The 13,182-nt window shown below is 49.3% G+C and overlaps 1 protein-coding gene across 1 annotated transcript; it reads left to right on the top strand.

Moving 5' to 3' along the window:
• The first annotated feature begins 339 nt into the window (after positions 1-339).
• Positions 340-12,168, top strand: FOXF2 (forkhead box F2). Its single transcript, XM_035126261.2, has 2 exons — positions 340-1,411; positions 10,109-12,168. Exons 1-2 carry the CDS (start codon positions 451-453, stop codon positions 10,276-10,278), a joined length of 1,131 nt encoding a protein of 376 aa, XP_034982152.1. The 5' UTR covers positions 340-450; the 3' UTR covers positions 10,279-12,168.
• The last annotated feature ends 1,014 nt before the right edge of the window (positions 12,169-13,182 follow it).

Here is a 13,182-nt window from a genome sequence, read left to right as displayed (position 1 = left end):
CCCCAGGCTGATTTTTTGGATAGACTCAATGGGAAAGGAGATTTCGGGAAAGAGGGAGGGGAAAGTTCCTCCAGCAGGCGACAGATTTAAAGTCCCGATAGGCGTCCGCGGATTCTGTTTGGCTGCGCTGCCTTTACGCAAAAGCGGCGAGGGGTTTCGCTGGATTTCCTCTTCTTTAAAGGCTTCAGGATGGCCACCAGGTGGGGGGCAGAGAGCCGAGCCGGAGAGCTGGAGAGAACTGTAGGCTCCTGAGTCGGGGGAGCGGGGGAGGAGAAGGAGGAGGGGGGTCAGAGAGGGGAAAGAGGGAGGGAGGGAGCGCTGGGCTTGTGCGAAACAGAAGAGAGGCAGACAGAGGGAGAAAGGGAGGCTTGCGCAGGGAAGGAGGGAGGGAGGGATGCTCAGGGACCGCTTCCAGATCGCCGAGGAGGTGGCCCAGGAGGAGCAGCTTCCATGAGCTCCGAGATCGGGGCCCCGGTGCCTCGCAGCCCGGCCTTGATGAGCCAGCAGCCGCCTCCGCCGCCCTCCGCGCTGGAGTCGTCCAGCAACGGCAGCAGCAGCAACAGCAGCGCTTCAGCGTCCGCGCCCTCGAAAACCAAGAAAGCCAGCTCGGGACTGAGGCGCCCGGAGAAGCCTCCTTATTCCTATATCGCGCTTATCGTCATGGCTATCCAGAGCTCGCCGTCGAAGCGGCTGACGCTGAGCGAGATCTACCAGTTCCTGCAGGCGCGCTTCCCGTTCTTCCGCGGCGCGTACCAGGGCTGGAAGAATTCGGTGCGCCACAACCTGTCGCTCAACGAGTGCTTCATCAAGCTTCCCAAAGGGCTGGGCCGGCCCGGGAAGGGCCACTACTGGACCATCGACCCGGCCAGCGAGTTCATGTTCGAGGAAGGCTCCTTCCGACGGCGCCCCAGGGGCTTCCGAAGGAAATGCCAGGCGCTCAAGCCCACCATGTACCACCGCATGGTGAACGGCCTGGGCTTCCTCCCGCAGGGCTTCGACTTCCAGGCGCCCCCCGCCGCCCCGTTGGGCTGCCACCCGAACGGCTACAACCCCCTGGACGTGATGCAGGCCGGCGCCTACGAGGCGCACCACGTCCCACACATGTCTCCCAACCCGGGCTCCACTTACATGGCCAGCTGCCCGGTGCCTTCCAACGGCGGCGCCGACTACGGCCCCGACAGCAGCAGCAGCCCCGTGCCCTCATCACCCGCCATGGCCAGCGCCATCGAGTGCCACTCGCCCTACGGCAGCCCCGCGGGACACTGGACCTCCTCGGCTGCCTCGCCCTATCTCAAGCAGCAGGCCCTGCCGCCGCCCACCCCCGCCGCCCCCACGGGCATCCACTCCGGAGTGGCCTCCTACTCGCTGGAGCAGAGCTACTTGCACCAAAACGGCAGGGAAGACCTCTCAGGTACCAAAGGCGACCCGCCCCCACCTCCACCTCCCCAAATACACACGCGCTCAACCCTCCACACCTTTGCCCACCTCACAAGTAAGCCGAATGGGGTCCTCCAGCTTCTTTTGAAATAGGAAATCAGCCTGTTGACATTAGATGGATAGATGATAGATAGATAGATAGATAGATAGATAGATAGATAGATAGATAGATAGATAGATAGATGATAGATAGATAGATGATAGATAGATAGATAGATAGATACTCCGCAGATTCCCATAACTTGTTCAAAGGAAGCTTTGGGCTCAGTTCTTAAGCATGTTCCAGCAGAAGTAGTAATATTTTATTGTAAACAGGCAGATCTCGTTCTGGTCATTTCTATTTACAACTTAATACATTTAGGAGCTGATTGATCTTCTTAATTCACCACAGCTCCAACCTCGCTCCCACTGGAGGATTTCACTGCCACTAACTTGACTGGTTTGAGATCCTACACGCGTGATGCTAAGAGCACAATCTCGTGGGGGTCAATGCCATCCATGCAAATAACGATTTTAAAAAGGACTCCGTTGCAAATGGCTCTGTCTGCCGGGCACGGAATGCTGAACAGCCCGGAACGCGCCCTGACAACATCCAGCAACTGGTGCGGATGTGATCCCCACACACCATAGGATGGGTCGCATCCAGTGGGGATTGCAACTGGTTGCAATAAAGCTAGACTAGAGCTTGATCGGGGCCATTCTCTTGAAAGTGCATTATTTGGGATTCTAAACCTGGGAGGCAAGGGCGAGGAATGCAGGATAGGGATCCAGCCGACGGTTGACAATGAGCAAACAAGCTGGCTTGAAACTAATATATTTGGATGAAATAAAGGAGAACATAGAAGTAAGGCTCCTTAAACCAACTTTTTTTGGACTTGCAGGCAGGCCAGAGATGATAACTGGATGGCCCTTGTGGTCTCTTCCAACTCTATGATTCTATGATTCTATAAGACGCTGCACACCCTTCCCAAATACATGTGCACACTTCCAGAGTAAGTGGGGTGCCCACCTCCTTTAGAAACTGTGGGCGTAGAATCAGGAGGTGGCAATTGTTTCTGTGAATTAATCTTGATCATTGAGATGTGATCCCGTCCACACTTACTTGGAAGTAAGGGCCACTGGAATCAATGGGAATTATTCCAAGTGGAAGTTGTTTAGATAGGACGGCTTGTTAATGTCTCAGTTCATTACTGCAGAGAAAGCTTCGATCTACAGAGGTTGTAAATACTTTTCTTTTTAATGTGCCAAAGATGTTGGAAAGGAAGGTGCAGAAGGCGCTGGTTCGGTTTCTGAAAGCGAAACCCTGAACAGGAAAGTGACTAGATATTTCAAGAATACCGAGTGGCAGCGATCTTGAGCGCACCTACTTAGAATTAAGTGCCAAAGACGGCTTTGGATCGGGATATTAGAGGGCGCCCATCGTCGTGGCGTCTGGGCGCATCACGCTCATTTAGGCGACCAGCCATTTCATTTCTGACAACGACCCTCATCATGTGGAGTGTGTGTATTATATATGTATAGATCTCGATAGATGTAGATTTGATTTTTTTTTGGGGGGGGAGGTTCGAGGGGAATGACCTGCGACCTCCAAAACAGTAGGTAGGGTGGTGTTGTTTTTTAATTAAAAAAAAGAACACCCCTTCGCGGGGAAGGCAGGCGATTGCGAAGAGACTGGAAATAAATCCCTTCGCTCGCTCAGGTTAAAGTTGTAGCTGTCAGATAACGCTGCCTCAATAACAAGCCCCGATGCTGGGTCTCCTCGGTGTTTTCTCTGAAAACACCAGCTTTGACGTGAGAAAACAAAAGCTGCTTCCAGGGGGGAAAATAGACCTATTGTTCGGAGAGAAGTAGAGCAGCAATTCGGGAGGGCTGGGATGGGGGGGGGATTTGTAGGAGAGAGAGATATGACTTTTTATACCACCCCCACCCACGTTCACCAAAAGAATATAGCCGCAGGACATCCTCCTGACTGTGTCTTACTAAAGCCAGGCTCAATTTGTTAAGTAGAATGCCAGAGATCAATGTAAACCACCGGTACAGATAGGTTATTTTTACTTCGCTGCATTATTGATAATCATCTCATTTAAATTCGAATCTCGATCATAGCGCCCAGTCGCTGGCTCGGCACTGCAATTGAGTCAAGATTAGGATTATTAGATCGAGATTAACAATTTGGCCAAACAGCTCCCCCACCCCACCCCTCTAAAATACCGGCTGCTGCAATTGGAAGTCCATGTGTAGCCCACGTTTAGGCATGTTTACTCAGCAGTAAATCCCCACCGTGTTCAATGGAGCTTACTCTCTGTGTAGGATTGCAGCTTTTAGTTTGGAATTTGCTTCACTGAATGCAGCATGCCTAAAATAGCCTTTTAAATATCTCCCGGGGAAATGCGCGGGGAAAGGGCTTTTTACTTTGGCTGGATCGTGTCCGTTTTGAATAAAGTGAAGCGCTTGGCGAGCATGACATACCACGGGTTCTTTCCTGCAAATTTCTTTTTTTAGAAAAAAAACACCCCTTTTCTCAGCCCTGGTGATAGCGAAGAAAGCATAACAAATCTCAAAAAAAGGGTCTCATTACCACAGCGGGAGCAAAAGAAAAAGAAAAAATACCCTGGAGGTTTATAGCCATCTAATTGAAAAAAAGGGAGAAATATTATCTGCATACAGCCTGAGGGATGAGGCTGGGGGGCGGTAAATCTATTCGGATTTTCTTTTTTTTTAAAAGGTGCTAGCGTGAGACTCAGACCCATTTCTATAACTGGAAGGAACTGCTCTGTTGTTTTTCTCTCTTCATAGTATGTTGCTTTTTATAGGAGAAAAAAATATTTCTTAAAAAAAAGATTCTTTAGGAAATCTGGGTGGAAGAGAGCGAGAGAGCTGCGAGTGTAAGGCATAGAAATGGGTAAAAGATGTTGGGCTCTTACGGAGGAAATTTTCCAAATAGCCCTTTTAAACGTGGGTCTCGGAGGTTAACTAAACAAAGACAGTCTGGGCTGGACCACACCGAAGGGGATTGGAGCTTGACTTAACCCAGATGAGAGCGAGGTCTTGTTCAATTTTATGGGAATTTCAACAAGTAACAAATACAGACGACCTTGTCCATTGCTTCGCTTTGCTTGTCGGCGACCTGCTGTCAATCATCTGCTGAGCCCAACTCTCCATCTCTCTCTCCCCCCACCACCACCACTAGCGCCCCCTCCCTCTCCAAATCACCTTCCTTTTTAGCTTGGGATTTGGGGAAAGAAAAAACCAGAACCCTTCCCTAGTGGAAATGATTCCAGAAGGATCTCTGGAAATTTTGTTTTGTTTTTTTTAATGAGAAAAAGGATGGTGAGGGTTGAATGAAACCGACATCCTAATCTCCCGAGGTAACCATAGGAAGGAAATTTAAATACAGAATTTGGTTTTACGGAGTGGCCTTTAATTTTATTTTTACACCTTGATTCTGACTCTAAAACACAGTCCCGCCATTAGCTTTAATGGGCTCGAGAAGTTCCACTGAGTGTAAATGGGTCTTTAACCGGTCAGTAATGGATTGGGGTGAAGGAAGATAGTAATTTAAAAGCACATCGTCTCCCTCCTTAGCCTCCTGCAGTTTCCGCCTCTAAATCCACCCTTCTTTAAAATGCCCATTTCCTGGATTTTAAGGGACTGCATTCTTTCTCAGAATTATCCAACCGCTTTCTAAACGCAACATGCTGGATCAGAAGAAATCTTTTGCTTCTGCGTCAGGATTATTTTCCCCTAAACATTTGGCAGTTTTGACAAACACTATTCCCTGGGGAGTATAGGTCGAGCCAGCCTGATCCACAACAACCCAGAGGCACACGTCCCAAAACCACATTTACATTGATAATCCTATGCATGTATGCGTAGTAGGTCTCAGGAAAAGCAGGCCCCAGCCGAAACTGTCAGCTTCAAGTAGCACTCAGGTGTTTCAAAGACTCAATAACTGGTTAGGCAGGGATTTCTGCTATTACTTTGGGCTTCTTGGATCCCGTGGAGGAGGGGGTGAGGATCGAAGCACCTTAAAGATGTGCAGATAGTAGGCCTAAGGAAGCTTGGTTGATGCTTCTCAATCAGCCAAACCAGCTACCGTATACCGATGTAGGCTCTTCAGAGTCAATGGGACTGCTCTAAAATAAGCAGGTTGCCAATGCGAAACACGAGAGTTTCTTAAATCTTATCCGGATTTATTTATTTTTTTTAAAAAATGTTTATCTTAAGGAAGTGGGGAAGGAAACCCAGAAATATTTTTGAAGTATTTTCTTTTTAAAAAAAGCATGTTTAATTGGGGAACAATATACTATATAAATCTAGCTCAATTAAAAAGAAACTGCTATGAAACATCATCAGGGAAAGAGAAAGAAAGAAAGAAGCTTGCAAGTGCATTTCCTGGGAAGTAGACAAATCCTAGGCATATTTTTGGGAGGGAATTTTTTCCCAGTTCAAGTAGACATTACAGCAGGGACTGGGGAACCGGTGTGGTCTTTCAAGTGTGGTAGGACTCCAAGTCCCATGAGCCGCAATGGGAATGCTGAATGGTCAGATGAGCTGGGGAGCTGGGGTCCAGCAGCAGCTCCTCACCCCAACATCGCCTCTCCAAGCGAGCCTTGGAAGCCAGCATTGCAAACGATGCGATTGGGGAGTCCCGTCAAAGAGTGCATCGCAGGAGTAGTATGAGACTGAAGGACACAAGATCAGGCCATGACATCTCAGCTCCCCGCCCCCAACCCGGTCCTCGCCTGCTAGAAGTAACCTTCATTGATTTGCAATGAAAGTCTTTCGAATAACTGCTGCCGGGATCGGCGCCTGCTTCCTGTCAGCCCAGTGGCATTTAGCAACCGAGAAAATGCCTTTAGGATCGCGATCTTAAATGAACTCGCTGCTTTGAAATCCTGGCCGGCAAAGCAATCGAGGACGTAAGGTCTCTGCCCCGCCCGGAATACCAGGCGCTGTGGAGCCGCTCGTTTATGAGCTGACAGCGCTGTAATGTCGGTCCCCAATTGATTTTTATCGGTCAATAAAGCCCCATCAAATCATGCACGGTTTAGTGCCGAGGAGATGCTAAACCCCGGCCTCTCCTGAGCCTCTCTCCCGCCCTCCCCTTAGAAGGGCCGAGCAAGATTGGAAACAGAAGTCGTTTCTCTCGGAGGCTTAGAGGCGAACGGAGCAGAGGGAGGGAGAGGAGGAGGAGGAGGGAGGCGGACATTTTTCGCACACTGTTAAACCAAAGCGAACTGATTGAATCAGAGCTGCAATAAAGCGCGCCGGTTTCATTAGGAGCATACCAGGCAGGTTATTAGAAAGACGGAGGAAATCCAGCGAAATAATCGCTTTTACCAAAGGGACCGCTCCGGGGTGAGCAAAGGGGCAGACGAGAGAGAGAGAGAGAGAGAGAGACCCTCTAACTATTACTCAGCACAGCCCTCTGGGGCAAAAGTGAAGTAGGCGTTGAGCGGAGACTGAGAAAATTCAGCAAGCGGCTTCTCCACTTTCCCTCTCGATGGGAGTCCTTTTTCCAACTGCTCAGCTAAAACAACTTTGGATAAAGAGGGAGTTATGGGGAGGGGTATCGATCCGAAGCCCTTCTCATAGCTGCCAAGTTATCCCTTTTTTTAAAGGGATTTTCCCTTATGCTGAATAGGCTTCCTCGCGAGAAAAGGGAAAACTTGGCAGCTATGCCTTCTTCCCAGACCCTTGAAGTCTTTTGCATCACGATCAAAGAGAAAGGGAACCGCTCTGCAGCCCTAGAAACGAGAGCCTCGATTGGCAGACAGAGCTATCCAAAACGGTTCCTGAACAGGGAGGGAGGAAGAAAAAGAAATGTATTTGTTTATTGCGTTTTTACCGCATCTTTTTCTCCAAGGAGCCCCAGGGGGCGTCCGTGGTCCTCCTCCTGCTCATTTAACTCCACAAACCAACCCTGTGAGGTAGGTTAGGCTGGGAGGCGGTGTCGTGAGTGGCCCATGGTCACTTTGCACGCTGGTCTCTCCCACGCCCTAGTCCAGCACCCTAACCGCTACACCATACTGCTTTTCTGAAGATGCCCCGGGGGCTGCTCTTCATTTCCGGGGCACGGGCAGATTAACCTATTGAGCCCACTCGTTGCGGGGGGGGAGAGTTCCTGCAGCTAGCTAGGAAAGAATGGAGAGCGACTCGGTGCCCAACAGCACTCCTGGGTGGAAGGGAAGACTCCCCGGGTCTGGACACCTCGACCTAACCACTGCGGCCGGATCCACCTTGTGGCTGTAACCGCTCCATGTAAACTAACCCAGATCTTACAGCCCGGGAGTCAGACTCTGCGCCAGCGCGGTTTCCAACCTGCTTTGGTCAAGAACCGCCCTGTCGGTTCCTTGAAGGGGCTTATTCAAAAGATTTCAGAAATAAAATAAGCAGGTTGTAAACTGAGGGGGATATGGGGCATCCCACTGGGTCTTCAACGGGAGATGCTCAAGATCCGAATTGCATTCAGTCAGCTAAACAAGAGCACTTCGGTGAAACTAGGATGTGGGCTTAGGCCTCTGTTGCTGCGCGGAGCCAGCGACAGGCATGGAGGATGCGCAACTACGTCCATGCGCATCAAATTGCGCACATCAAGCCGGTGCAAGCAGATCCGTCGCTGCAGAAGTTTTGGGCCAAAAATAATGGCAGGGATTTTTCTGCCTTTTAGTTGACCGAGATTCGGGAGATTTCCTTGAGATAAATGGCTCAGATGCTTAACAGGATTTCGCGCAGCGGCCTCTGTGAAGTCGGTAATCTCAGGCTCCCCGGTCATTGCTTTGCTATCAATAAGGGCTGCATTAGAAGCATCATGCTATAAAATTCTGCTGAGATCTAACCACCTCAACATAGATCACAACCCGAGATCAGCCTTAATAAGGGAAACACAAAACAGCGCATTTATCATGGGGTTTGGGCAGAGCTGAGTCAGAATCACGAGAGGTCCACTGAGTCCCATAGGTTCTGAAACTTCCTCTCTCAGAGGGAGGGGGGCCCTTTCCACAAAACTCTCTCCGAATCCCGCATTTTGACTCGCACTTGCGAATAATAGCAGGAGCTGGATGCTTTCAGCCCTTTCTGTAGCTTTTACTGAGGACCGAAACGTTGTACTTCATTGTAATGCTAAATGGTTCAGAGGGTTTCTGTGTTGTGAACCGCCTGTGCGAACGATAGCTGAAAGGCGATCGACGGGTGCCGCAAACAAGTTCAGATTATGCTCTGTCCCTAATTTCTGGGTCAGTATTTATCCCTTGAAAAGGGGGAGCGAGGCGGTAGGACCGCTGGGTCTGGACGCTGACTATCGAAAAGGAAGCTCAATTGAAAATCGAAGTGCTTTACTTTAAAGTCAATTGTGTCGTTAGGATCGGGATCTTAATTCATTCGGAGTTCCACATTCCCTTTTTCACTGAACTGTGCGCGGATCCTACAGGCCCAGAATACCTAGGTGTGGAAAAATCCAGGTAAACGGGACAGTTATCCACTTATTGGAGACTGCAGTCTTAGTCACATTTACCAGGCAGTAAGTCTTCTCAAAAATAGTTGGGACTTACTTCGGACTAAACGTCCGTAGGATTGCACTGTGAGAAGCCCTGGAGGCAGTTTGGCGTCCTGCGCGCTTGTGGGGTGATCGGAAGTCAGGAGAGACATTTAGGCCCCAAACCTCTGGCTTAAAGTGAGATGCGTTGTGAATAGGCATAGTTTGGGCAGCGAAAGCCCCGAATGGGTCTGTGGGTCCCCCGAACAGCATTTAAATGTTCGGTAGAACATTTAAAAAGGAGAGTAAAAACAAACAAAAAAGGCTTTGATTGCCTCTATGAGGAAAGGCAGCTATGCGGCTTCCTCTCCCTTCCATACTTGCTTTCTGGCTATCAGTACAGTTACTATTGCAGTCCGCCTTCTTTCCAAGGCGCTCAAGGCGGATTGTTGTTGTTTAGTCGTTCAGTCGTGACCGACTCTTCGTGACCCCATGGACCCTAGCACACCAGGCACTCCTGCCTCCAGCAGTTTGGTCAAACTCATGTTGGTACCGTAGCTTCGAGAACACTGTCCAACCATCTTGTCCTCTGTCGTCCCCTTCTCCTTGTGCCCTCAATCTTTCCCAGCATCAGGGTCTTTTCCAGGGAGTCTTCTCTTCTCATGAGGTAGCCAAAGTATTGGAGCCTCAGCTTCAGGATCTGTCCTTCCAGTGAGCACTCAGGGCTTATTTCCTTTAGGATTGATAGGTTTGATCTTCTTGCAGTCCATGGGACTCTCAAGAGTCTCCTCCAGCACCATAATTCAAAAGCATCAATTCTTAGGCGATCAGCCTTCTTTATGGTCCAGCTCTCACTTCCATACATCACTACTGGGAAAACCATAGCTTTAACTATATGGACCTTTGTGGGCAAGGTGATGTCTCTGCATTTTAAGATGCTGTCTAGGCGGCTTACACTCCTCCTATGCACGCAATAATCCTGCGGGGATCATTGGAGTTGTAGGCCAAAAACATATGGAGGGCCGAGTTTGAGGAAGCCTGACCTAGGCAGTGGGGATTTTGAAGTCACACCCTTTAACCGTTTGACCACCCCACCCACCCAGTCACGCCCCTCAGCTACCCACCCTGGCTTCTCCAGGGGAACCGTTTGAGCTGTTCTGTGGACTCGCTCGCTCTTTCTCGCTTCTTCCGCAGTGGGGCTGCCTCGCTACCAGCATCACCCGTCCCCGGTGTGCGACAGGAAGGATTTCGTCCTCAACTTCAACGGCATCTCTTCCTTCCACCCGTCGGCCAGCGGCTCCTATTACCACCATCACCACCACCATCAAAGCGTCTGCCAAGACATCAAGCCCTGTGTGATGTGAACACTGACATTGGGAGCTGGATTGAAAGGAGAAGATTGGGGAGGGCGGGGTGGGAGCAAGAGAGAGAGAGGTCCAAAGACTTCACCCAAAAGATCACACGCAACGGGAGGATTCGCGCGGATCGGGCCCAGAGGTCCACGCCGAGCTCCGCGAGCCTCCCTTTGTAAATACAGTGCGCCAGTCACTTAAGGAAAGCCGCGTAAGGGCCGGACGCCCCGTTGGATACGCGCGCTCCTTTTCCGCGGGATCCTAAGCCTCTCCCACTGAGTTCACAGCAGTCCTGCACGTGTTCCCTCCGAAGTAAGCCCGACCGCGTTCAGCGGGGCTGCCCACGCGTGCAAGATAAGCAGCTCTAGCCCCACAGACATGTGCGCCATATTGCAGCTCCATCCTAGAGCGCGAGAATGTGAAAATAAATCCTACCGACTTCAGCTAGGCTTATTCCCAAGAAAGCGGACAGGTTTGTGTGGGGAGGGGGCGATTCGAGGCATACTTCCTCAGAAGTAAATCCCATAGAGTCCAATGGTTCAAAGCGTATAGGATGGCAGTCTTAGCCTTGAATAGATCCGCAAGAGGGATAGGACTGCGATCCTAAACATACACCTGCATCTAGGATGGAAAGGTGGGCTGTAGCGCAGGAAAGCTTATAGCCATGATGATATTAATTAATAAATAAACACCCGTCTTTAAGGTGCCGCGTGTATGTTATGTATAGGACACAGCCTTAAGCCTCAGTGAACCCAACGAGACTTTCCTCTGAAGAAAGCATACTTGGGATCGCGCTGCGCACAATTCAAGCTATAGGGAATGGGCTCCTGTTTGCTTTGTGTGTTTGGATGAAAGGGCAGAAGGTGATTGCTGCAGCGCCAGGCAGGAATCAGAATCAATTGGGCACATTCCTTTGCTAGCCAGTATTTTAAAGAAATGAAGCAGAAGGCTAGTTCTTTTTTTAAAAAAATATTGTTACATTAAAAAACAAACAAAAATAATCAAAGGCAAACGTCTGATAACAGCAACTGCGGTTGGAATCTGCCAGCTTTTCAATTACACAGAAACTGAGGGCGGGGAGATGTCCCCTTTTTATGCCTGATGTCCGTGCAACACAGAAACAATCCGAATCCACTGAGTTCGCCTACTCCATCATCCGAATAAAGCACTTTCGTTTTGAGTCCTGCTTCATTTCAGCTTGAGAGATCTAAGCGTGTCTGGGCTTTGCAGCACAAGGTAGGCTGCGATTCTGCACGTGTTTACCTGGAAGTACGTGCCATTGGACTCCACGGGGCTTACTCCCGAGTAGAAATAGATGGGATTGCACCGTAAAGCCTTTGCGACGCTGAGATTACCTTCCGAGTAAGCTACGTAGGTTCACGATCACACTCTCCTATTGAAATCAGCGACGTCTGTCACAGAAAAGTACCTCTAGCTTTTGAAAATGCATTTTTTTTATTCTCTAGTTTCAGCAGAGCCATTGTTTTGCGGGATGCTGTTTCAGCAGCACCAGCCAGTATTAATTAACCTTGTTTTAAATTTCGGAGAGGGGGTGGTGGTGGTGTCTGTGCGTGATTGTGTCGCTTCCAAGAAAGTCCCCAGATTCTGTTTGTTTGTGTTTTGTTTTCCAATATTGCAACAATACCACGTTTGGGGTTTAGTTTATTTCCTTTCTTGCTTTCTTTTTTTACTTTTTTAAAAAAAAGTGTTTATATCACAGTCTTTTAAAATAATTATTTGGAATAAATCTCGTGTATACTCACACACTATCGCTTTTAAACCGGAGAGTATAATTTGCACTTATGTATAACGTTTGTCAAAATATTGTGATGTACAAACTTGTTGGGGTGGGTTTCTTGTTGATGTGTGTGGTGTGCTTTTCCCCCAATAAAATGTATATGGCCAGCGCGCATTTTCCTTTTCCTCTGCATGCTAAACTCCTCGGTTCTTATACCGGATTGTAACAGGAAAAAGAGCGTCCATCTCGCTCCTTAAAGGAAAGGTGGGCGTCCGGAGGCGGATCCAGGAAGCGCTGTGACTTCGAGGTGTGTTTCTGTTTTCCGTGGAACGGGACCAGAATTACTTCGCTTGCGGGCTGCAGCGTTGAACAAACGAAACACCCCATCTATACCCAACGCTTGGTATACTTTGTCTATTTTTGACATTTCCCCCCCTTTAGATGAGAAACGTATTGGGGGAAACACAGTGGAAGACAAACTATTAAAAAATATCAGATTAAAAAAAATTCAAAAGAAGCATCCTTTCCTTTCAGGACTTTGATTTTTCCTCCCCCTCCCCCTTCAACAAGTGTTTACACACAGAGAGAATCCAGAAACAACCCCGAAGACTCCTCTTTGCATTCATTAGACAAAGAATTGAAGCGAGTTATTTCCTCCCCTTTTAAAGGAAGATAAATTTGTCTATGGGTTTGGGAGTTTAGCGTCCGCTAGAGTAAAACCATCGCGGGAAGAAAATGCTGAAACAATTATCTGTTTACCTGGGCTTTTCTTTCTTTTTAGCGCATTACAAAATTGCCGCCCTTGCAAAAGGTGCAGCTCTGTATGTACTTCTTGAAGTGCAGTTAGGGAGTTTTAGACTTTGAGGGGCGGGCCCTGGGGGGATGGCGCGTGTGTACGGTATGTCGGTGGGCGAGTGCTTTCTAGATGCGAACTTGCTTTATTTGGAAACCTGGCAAGCCACGTGTTTGGGGGCTCTCCTGCTGTCTCGGGGTCCTGTACCTCTCCCCCAAAGTTCTGCCTGGACGGTACTACTACTGACCACGCGCTTTCTGTGCGCCTGAGAGAGTCTCCAAAAGCCCGCCTCCAAAAAGTGAACGCCATTGCGTCCCGAGGTGCCCACTTTTCTGTCCGCTTGTGAATCCACGGAGCCTGGGGCCCAGGTGAGGCCTCGGTAGGT

This window comes from Zootoca vivipara, chromosome 8 (assembly GCF_965207765.1).
Source record: "Zootoca vivipara chromosome 8, rZooViv2.hap1.1, whole genome shotgun sequence".
Lineage (NCBI taxonomy): Eukaryota > Metazoa > Chordata > Lepidosauria > Squamata > Lacertidae > Zootoca > Zootoca vivipara.
This window is presented reverse-complemented; position numbering and strand designations above follow the sequence as displayed.

Excerpts from the sequence above, each read along its gene's own strand:
- FOXF2 (XM_035126261.2), top strand. The coding sequence starts at position 451 with ATGAGCTCCGAGATCGGGGCCCCGGTGCCTCGCAGCCCGGCCTTGATG. Across the intron at positions 1,412-10,108 it reads CGGCAGGGAAGACCTCTCAG|TGGGGCTGCCTCGCTACCAG; the intron begins GTACCAAAGGCG and ends CTTCTTCCGCAG.